The sequence below is a fragment of the Lipotes vexillifer genome, unplaced genomic scaffold, assembly GCF_000442215.2.
Source record: "Lipotes vexillifer unplaced genomic scaffold, Lipotes_vexillifer_v1.1 scaffold408, whole genome shotgun sequence".
Taxonomy (NCBI): Eukaryota; Metazoa; Chordata; class Mammalia; order Artiodactyla; family Lipotidae; genus Lipotes; species Lipotes vexillifer.
The window spans coordinates 2,548,457-2,557,595 of NW_006787469.1; the positions used below are offsets into that span (position 1 = coordinate 2,548,457).

The 9,139-nt window shown below is 56.0% G+C and overlaps 1 protein-coding gene across 2 annotated transcripts in view; it reads right to left on the reverse strand.

Moving 5' to 3' along the window:
* Positions 1 to 3,888: 3,888 nt before the first annotated feature.
* Positions 3,889 to 9,139, reverse strand: part of PAK6 (p21 (RAC1) activated kinase 6) — an 11,329-nt gene continuing 6,078 nt past the window's right edge. The window contains exons 3-8 of one of the 2 annotated variants that reach the window (XM_007460183.1): positions 7,109 to 7,606; positions 6,852 to 6,985; positions 6,359 to 6,485; positions 6,133 to 6,258; positions 5,515 to 5,649; positions 3,889 to 4,056 (exon numbers count right to left, since the gene is read on the reverse strand). In XM_007460183.1, the coding sequence (XP_007460245.1) occupies positions 3,889 to 4,056; positions 5,515 to 5,649; positions 6,133 to 6,258; positions 6,359 to 6,485; positions 6,852 to 6,985; positions 7,109 to 7,606 (1,188 nt within the window). The remainder of the gene's footprint in view (positions 4,057 to 5,514; positions 5,650 to 6,132; positions 6,259 to 6,358; positions 6,486 to 6,851; positions 6,986 to 7,108; positions 7,607 to 9,139) is intronic. The other variant, XM_007460184.1, reaches the window with a different exon arrangement.

Here is a 9,139-nt window from a genome sequence, read left to right on the forward strand (position 1 = left end):
GCTGAAGCCCCAGCACACGAACCTGTGTGCCCAGCCCGTGGGGTGGTAGCACGTGGGGAGTTTTCTGTGAACCCCGAAGGTTGAGCGTGCAGCCCCTCAGCTGCCAGCCGTGGGGTCTTTTCAAGACGTCGATCTATTCATCTTTGTAGAACGGAAGGTTTCTCACCAATAACTCTAGGGGAACTGCCCAGAGCGAGAATGACCTGTGGTGAGAAATTGGGCCTGGGGTGAGGGATGGGTGATCAGGGTCCGGCCTCGTGTAAGTGTCAGACACCTCCCCAGTGCTTCCACCGCTCCGGGGTCCGCGAGGCCGCGAGGGCCCCGACACTGGACGTGATCTCTGGTGCCCCCTGGTGGCAAAGTTGCGCTCTCGCTGCGCCCAGGCTCGGAGTTCAGCCTTGTGGTTTTATTTGGAGCCACCGCTGTGTACTTCTCCCTCCCTGTGCACTTACCCATGGAATCCTCTTCCTCTTGTAGTGTATTAAATCCGGATACTTGAAGTCATTTCACAGCAGTGAAGTGAGGGACAATGAACAAAAAACTCGCATTTGGAGTAGCAGGAGGCCAGACCCTTTACTTAGGACACCAAGATCTTCCAGGTTAAGGCTCCATATAGAGAGCTCCTGCTGTCTTCTGAGAAACTGGAGCTTCCAACCCGCCCCTTACGATTTCTGAACCTTGAGACCTGCTGATATGCACTGTTTTCTTCTGATGTGATTTGCTTTCGTTTCTGGGGTGTTTTGCCCTTCCCCCATTTTTCTCTCCCCAAATATCTGCCTCTCCTCAGTCCCACTGTCTGGGTGGCGGCTGAACTGAAAAGTTCTGAAAAACGCCTGAAAAGCCAGGAGTGGATCTGGGGTGGGATGGGTGGTAACTGGACGCCCCAAGTGCAAACTCCTTTTTTCTGATCCTTGCTTGTTCACTTATCCTTTTCCAACTGTGTTTAATTTTTATGAAGTTTAATTTTAATGGTGTAAGAATACAAGTATTTTGGCTTCTTCAAAATACCACATTGAAGACATGGGTCTGGGTTGCACGTTGTGTTGAAGGTGCTGTCATGTTTCAAGTGTTGCCGACATGGGGATTTCTGGTTGAACGTCACCTTGGGCCCTCTTTATTGGATAAACAACTATGAGGGCTCCTCTCTGGAATTGCCAAGGGTTTGGTGGTTGAAAGTGATGTTTCTAAAAAACCACAGCAGATCTTTCCTGTCTGAACTGAATTGTGTGTTTGACTGCCTTGCTGTTCTTGCAGATTTCTTACCAGGCCCAGCTCTGTGCAGAACTTAGATGTTTCACCACATTTCGCTATCCTGAACTTCCCCTTATTGTCAGCCCCAAGGCATTGAGGCTGGGGTCCCCTCGAGCTCAATCTGGTTTAGAAGAGACTTTTCTAAACATTTTGTTTTTCCAATTCTTGTTGCTTTCATCATTGTGAAGTCACCTGTGCCACTGGAGCTGGTACTCTCGGGTCAAGCTCAGAACCGGTCTGTGTGTGAGGCTAAATGACATACGCACATGCTTTTGGAATGACACTGTGCAGTGGAAGGACTCTTAGAGCTCAAAAGAATAGTTAATAAATCCAGTGTTATTCAGTTGCAAGAACTGGCCTCTTTTTGCCTTGCCAACCATTCCTGACTGTGGGCTTCGGTTGGGAGGTAGGTTCCGCCTTCCCTCAGCCTCCATCTCTGCCCAGCCCACTGTGGCTGCTTCCTGGAGGTAAGACTCATGTGCTGCTTCTGGCTGAGCTGGTGGGACAGGGGCCCTTAGACCAGGGCAGCTGTCTAGGTGGGAAGCTGTGGGGAGGAGGTCTGCAGGACTCCTTGCTCCTGGGTAGAAGGTTTCAGTGACCCTGACAGAGAGGGGGTAGAATGAGACCTCAGGAAGTCAGTGCTGGAATCAGTGTCAGAGCTGGAAGTTTAAAGACCCAGGTTTCTTGGTTTCCAGTTGTGCTCTTTCACAGCTCCTCACGGTCGCCCTCTGTTGTGAGAACCGAAGCAGAGACTGCTTTCTCACTGGAAGCAGTTCCAGGCCACTTCCTATGGACAGTTTGAAGGGAGCAGCCTCTGACTTTCCGGGGAGGTGGCAGGGGGGAAGCAAATGGGGGAAGGGAGATGCTGCTGCAGAAAGTGGCCGTCAGCCCTGGTGGCTGCCCCAGAGCCCCTGTGGTGTCAGCAAGCACAGCCCACGGCCCTGGCTTCCCAGATTGGGTTCCTCTCCCCTGGGAAGGAGCCCTGTCTATTTCTCAGCTCTTTCAGTCCCGAGGGCCTTTCACTTCCTGTTTCCCTTCTTCTCTGCCTCATTTCAGGCCCACATGCCACCAGGGAGTAGGATTTTCTGGGGATCAGAATGACCATTGGGGGGGGGGCTCACAGCAGGGAGGAGGGAGGGCCACCCTGGACACCCACTATACCGTGTCCAGTTTGAAGACAGCCTGGCTCTACTCCCAGGGACGACAGGAAGGCCAGAGGTTTTGAACACTCCGTTTAATTTAAAACAGGCACAAGTGCAAACAATTCACAAAAGGGACAATGCTTTTGTTTTTAAAACTCTGACCCTTAAAAAAAGTCCTTGCAATTTTTTTTTTTTTTTTTGCCCCAAAGCAGGCCACTAGGGATAGAGGAATCTAAAAATATTATCTAGATAGGATCCAGACACCTGGAGTTCTTCCCTGGGATTCCCTGTCTCACAACAGCCCTGAAGGTGGGGAGGGGAGGGGGACAAGGAGACAGGTGTCTGAGGAGGCAGCTAGGGGCACGTGGTTCGCACAAATGGGCTGCCCATTCCAGTGACATGATGGAATCGGGAGCTGGTTCACCTCTCCCAGACCAGGATTTTGAAAAGAACAGGTCCTCCAAGCACACAAAAGAAGAGCGGGTCCCCGATGACCTGGTTGTTGAGATGAAGCTCACAGGTAAAACAAGTTTGTTCCCTCACCATTCTGGTCCCTGGCTCTCAGATCCCACAGTACAGGAGAAACTCAGAAACCGGCCAGGCCCCCAGGATGTGTTTGACTCAATACAGACCTCTTTGCTGGTCAGGTAGAACCCCAGGACTTAAGAGGTGGGAAACCAGGCCAAGGAAGCAGGTCACCTTCAGAGCAGAGTTTAGTGGGAGAGAAGATGGAGAAGCCTAACCAAGACAGTCGTGGGTGACCTTCCTCCACACCACACACACACACACACACACACACACACGTGCGCGCACACGCATCCTGTAAAGTGAGATTTTACCACCAGCTGCCTTCTTCCTCTTTCACCCAGAAAATTCCCCTCCCCCTCACGGCCTCTGAGCAGGCTGTTCACAGTTGGGCGCGGGCTGTGCAGGGAGTGTGTTGTCAGCTCAGGTGGGTCGGGAAGCAGGTGCAGGTGGGACTGTGCCTTCAGGAAGTCAGACACAAGGGAGGAAGATGGAGTCAGGCAATAAACACCTTCCAGACCCCAGGATTTGGAATTGGAGCTGAGAACAGCAAGCATCCTGATGAAGACAGGCAGTCTGTCTCTTGGGTGACCTGGGATGCTCGTGTACTACTACTTTAAAAAAAAAAAACCTCAGCAGCCTTTTCTGCTGTGTTGGCCACAGTGGCCAGAAGCACTGGTCTCCGTGTTTCATAGAAATATCCCTGTGCAAATAACAAAGGGTCACCCTGCAGAAGAGGTCTCCATCATCCCAAAGGCAACTGGGGCCTCTTGGGTGGGAAAGTGACTGAGGGGCAGGTCCGGCCTGGCCCAGTGGGCTGAGGGGCAGGAGGGCAGGGTCGGGGCTTCACATTCAATCTTTGGAGAGAATACTGAGAGAATGAGGCAGGCAGCCAGGCCCTGTTGGCAAGTTGGTGGCCCAGTGTCCCCTGCCTGTGGGCACAGGTGGCAGGCGCACTCTGGGGCTGGGCTCAGCAGGTGGAGGTCTGCTTGCGGTAGAGCTGGATCAAGGGCACCAGGCACTCGGGCAGCCCCGTCTGCAGCAGGAAGGGGTGGTCCAGGAGTTCCTGGGCCGTGGCTCTCTCCTGGGGGTCTCGCACCAGCATCTGTTCCAGGAAGTCTCGCAGCACTGGGGAGACCTGTGCAGGCAGGGCAGTGAGAGGGAGCCACAGTTTGCAGACACTTTGGGGTGACCCAGTCTGCCTGGCCCCACTGTCATTTGAAAGTCTTAAATTCTCGCTTCTTACTTCCTGGTTCCTCCCAGGCTCAGTACTTTCTGGACTATCAGGTAGGTAAAGAAAGTCAGCATCAGTCTGGGAAAGGTGGCCAGTTCACCTACAGGGGGTGCTGGTGAGCAATGGAATTAGGATACCAGGAGAGCTGGGGAGCTGGGCTCCAAATACAGCCCATGCACCACGCTGCTTCTCAGGGTTCTCAGTGTTCAGGCTCTGTGGAAAGGGGCATGGGATTGGTACCCAGTGATCCAGTCCTGGGTCTATCCCTAATCTCCAGCAAGTTGTACTTTTCTCTAGAGCTCAGTTTTGTCATCTGTAAAATGGGCTAATGATAAAATGTGCTTTCCCTCTCTGCTACACAGGGCTTTAGTGAAGATAAAAAAAGAGGTCAGCGAGGAAGGATTGTTTTGAAAAATAGAAAAGAACAAAGTGGGACCTGAAAAAGGAAGATTCCTTTATTTCTCTAAGCCTTAGAGTCTAAGTCAAGGGCTTACCCTGGTTCATTTTGAGTCAATATTTTGTGATAAGGCTGAGTCTTAGGCTGTAACGGAAGGCTGCATCCTCTGGGGAATTAGCCAATTAGAAATATCTGCTAGTCTAGGGGGTCAGGAGTGCGGGTTCCAAGGACCAGCTGTCTCGCAAAGTGTTTCCTGTCTCTCCTCGCATCCAGCAGGGCTACAGAACTATTTTGCATTTAGAGACTGAGCTTCAACCCTCTGGGACATTTCTCACTCTAGCCACCAGATGGCAGTGCCACTCTGCAGCCCTGTGCTGAGCTGGCTACCAGCAGGGGGTGCCCACAGGTAAGGACTGTGGGTTTGGGTGGATTTGGCAGAAAAGCGTTACACACCGCACACACACCACACACCACACACACACACACACACACACACACACACACACACACACACACACACACACTGGTTTTAAGGGAAAAGCTGGCTCAGATGTGGTTAGGATGTACATTGATGGAGGGCAAGCCAATTCTCTGTGATGGAGACTGGGAACACTGTATGCCTTGGCATGCCTCCCCTGACAGATGGGGTAGAGGCGTTACTGCTCAGTTAACTTCTCTAGATTCTTTCCCAGGGCATCAGGGACTCCCGCCGGCCTTGCTTTCCCTTCTTTCAGGCTCCTGTCAGTTGTCTGCAGGTGGAAACTTGTTGGAGTGACCACGGGAGTTTGTGACTAGGCTCCACACCAAGGTGCGGGATTTGTGTGGAGAAAGATGAGCCTTTTCCGGGAGCCCGGGCCCTCTGGTTTCTGTGGGAGGGAGAGGCTGGGCCTCACAGCCCAGACTCTGATCCTTGAAGCCTCAGGAAGAATCGGGCCTGCAGGGTCACACCCTGTGTACCGACTGACCTTGTGAGAGTTCTTCAGCTTGGGTGGGGGGCTGTCCCGGAGCCTCTTCATGGCTTGCACTGGGGAGTCACTGAAGTAGGGTGGCTCTCCATCTACCATCTCAATCACCATGATGCCCAGAGACCAGATATCCACCTGCAGGAGGAGAATGTCCCTGACTCCACTGGCCAGAGTCTGGCCCCTTGGTAGCAACATGCTGCAGGGGGAGGGGAGCAGCTGGTCCCAGGTTTCCTTGGTGAGTCGGCCTCCTTCCTGGTCACCTTCCCTGTGGTTAGTTACCATCTGCGTGAGTGACCACCGACTGCAGGGACACAGCTGTCAGCCACTCTCTTAGAAAGGCCACCACACACGGGGAAGCCTGGCCATACCCCAACCTGCCCTTGCGCTTGGGGGAGAGCATTTTGGGGACCAGTTTGTGGCAGCAAAGTCACAGGCCAGAGAAGATCCAACCAAGAGTGGGAAGGGGGCAGTGGATGTTGGGGTAGGGGTATTGACTAAGTGGGAACCCGACAACTGGGGCTATTCGGGGTTGGGGGGCTCTGGAGGAGACCACAAGTAGAAGAGCTGTGTGTCCCCAAGCCTCTTCTGGGAGGGCTGCGTGGTGGAGGGAGCCGTTACCTCAGTCGCATACAGACACCTGCAGATCACTTCAGGAGCCATCCAGTAGGGGGTTCCCACCAGGGACTTCCTCTTAGGGACATCTTTGCTGATCTGTGCACAGAATCCGAAGTCCGAGAGTTTCACCTGGGGTTGGGGTGAGAGGGAGAAAGGGGAGTGATGGCGAACTAGGGAGGAGGAGCCGTGAAGTGGGGTCATGGGTGTGCCAGGGTGGGAAGGGCCCTACCCTGCCGTCGAGGGTCAGCAGGATGGAGTCGCTCTTGATGTCCCGGTGGATGACACCCTGAGTGTGCAGGTAAGCCAGGGCCTGCAGCACGGCCTCGCACACGGTGGCGATCTGCTCCTCATTCAGCCTGGACAGAGAAGGCAGGGCCACCAGCGGAAGAGCACGTTAGCTTTGGCGGGGCTGCAGGGAAGACAGGCTGGGCAGAGTAGGTGCCCCTGGTACGGGGCCCCACAGCTCCTGGACGATGTGTGTGGGAGCCCAGTCAGGCCAGAGCCCTGGTGGAAACGGGCCTGGGCCTAGGCTAGAGACCTCGTGTCTTCCCCACTGCCCTGAGACCCCTGGGACTGTTAACCCGAACAGATGGGGGTGGGCAGGGTGGCTCGGGACCACGTGATGGGCACCCCAATCATCCGGGCCTGAGGCTGCCTAATATCCCTGCCAGGGCAGTGGCGGGAGCAGCCAGCGCTGGGTCCCAGCCCTCCCAGCTGCCCACCTGACTTGGGAGATGATGTCCGTGAGGGCCCCGCCCTGCAGGAACTCCATAAGCACCCACAGCTCCTCGCCCACCAGGTAGCTCTTGTACATCTCCACCACGTTGAGGTGCTGGTAGTCCCGCATGATCACCACCTGGGGGCAGGAGGGGACGCCTGAGTGCCGGGCACCCTCCCCACTGCCCCTGTTTGCAGATGTCCAGCCTGCCTCCACCGTCACTGCCCGTCCCAAATTCCCCGCCACACCCTCTCCTCCCACCTCATTAAAGAGCAGCTCCCTGCGCTGCTGCTTCCTGAGGTCCATCATCTTGACGGCCACCTGGCGGCCTGAGTGCTTCTCCCGGGCCAGGCAGACGATGCCCGTGGAGCCCTCGCCAATCTTCACGTAGCTGTCCAGCAGTAGCCGGGGGTCACCCTGGTCCACCACCATCCTGAGTGCGGCCTTGAACTGCTCGTGTGTCACAACGCCCGTTTCCTCACCAGCCAGGGCACCCTTGGCCACTGTGGGGTCCTGGGGCAGGTACAGGTTGCTGGTGCTGATCTGGGCATGCCGGGTGCGGGGGGAGCCTGCCGGGGAAGACCGTCCTGGAGGAGGGCCGGCAGCTGGGGCTGTGCGGAGGGACTTGTGGGGGCTGCTGGTATCCGAGGTGGCCAGAGGGCTGAAGGTCCCCACGGGGTGGTCTGAGGGCAAGGACTGGGCCTTGGCCACCAGGCTTGGGGGGCGGTCTTTCTGCAGCGGTCTGAAAGAGGCGTTGGGCTGCAAGGAGAAAGGAAGAAACAGAAAGGGGTTTGGCTGTGAGAGCATTTGGAGTACCCTTCCCAGAGGCAGGGGGTGGCTGCCGTGACCTCTGGACACTGGCAGGGTTGGGCAGAGCCGGGATGGGCATCAGACTCATGTGGGAGGTGCCGCAAGCAAAGATTTTCAAATGGAGCTGAAACCAAACCATAGTCCTGCTTGAGAAGTCAACTCCCAGTGTTCCCAGGTGAGCAGACAAAACAACAGCTCTTTATAACCACACTGTCCTTCCTGCGAAGACAAAGCCGAGTCCCTGGGGTGTCCTGGGCCGGTATTTCTTCCTTGGGTGACTGACAGCCAGACCCCAGGGAGGCCATCAGGAGGCAATCTGGGTCAGAGGCGTTCACAACCATGGCTACCCTACCCAAGGGCCCATGCGGGCAGAAGAGGCCCTGGGTGTTAAGGGCGGGGGCTGCAGCGAGGCAGCTGTGACTGACTCCCAGGACACACGGCTGCCGTCTAATAGTCCCGATTGTTCCTGACAACGGGGAGTCTGCGCGTCTGTGCAGTGAGATTAGGTCCCCAACAGAGGACCACAGAGTCATGTTACCATCTTGGGGGGGTCCTCAGGTATCTCCTGGGCTGGGGATCTGTTGCTAGAGAGATCTGGAATCAGGAGGGTAGGTCCAGCCAAACCCAAGCCTTGGGGCCAGGGGTGAGGGGGTTTCCTCAGGGTTCCCCAGAGCAGCTCCTCTACTAGCCACATGGAACTCCTGGCTGATGACCCCCAATAAGGAAGAGAAGGCAGGGGGCCTATCTTTCTGGTCTCTGGCAGGGAGGGAAGATGGAATCGAGCAGCAGGCTGGGCCCCCAGTGAGTCTTGCTCAGGCCCAGCCCTCCGGGCAGCCCCAGCAGGAAAGGGTTCCATCCCTGGGTTTCCCCAAGGAGCTGGTGAAGTGCAGCAGGACCCTTCCCAGGGACTGTGTATGTTTAAAAGGGCCACCTGGAGAGGGCCATATGCGACCTAACGGGGGACACCTGAGGAGCTGCAGAGAGGGCTTCCCGGAACATCTCAGAGCCCATCTCATAGGCGGTTGTCTAGGTGACCAGAGGGTGCTGGTCTTCATCCTCAAAACTGAATCAGCGTCCAGGGAATCTACTCAAGCACTCAGCTTGGGCTGGGCTGCTTGAATCTGGGCCTTGGGCGCTACCAGGCTCAGCCAGGGCCTTTACAACCTCTTCAGCACCCCTCCCCCCTAGACTTCAGGGTCCTTATCCCAGTCCCTGGCCTTGCTTAGTATCGGGCATGTGCACGGTGCCTCTTCTGGCAGAGAGCCATGCTGTGGGGCTCTGCCACCCCCAGCCCCGCAGGCCCACTGAGTGCACTCCAGCCTCTGCCAGGCCGTGCCTGGCTCGTGCTCAGCCCTCGAGGTGAAGGAGCCAGGAAAACCTCCCGGGACTGCCATGACTACTCCATCCCCGCCCGGCAAGCACATCTGTGCAGTAAATGGATTGTCCCCGCCAGCACCATCACCCGACCTCACGCCGCTTTCC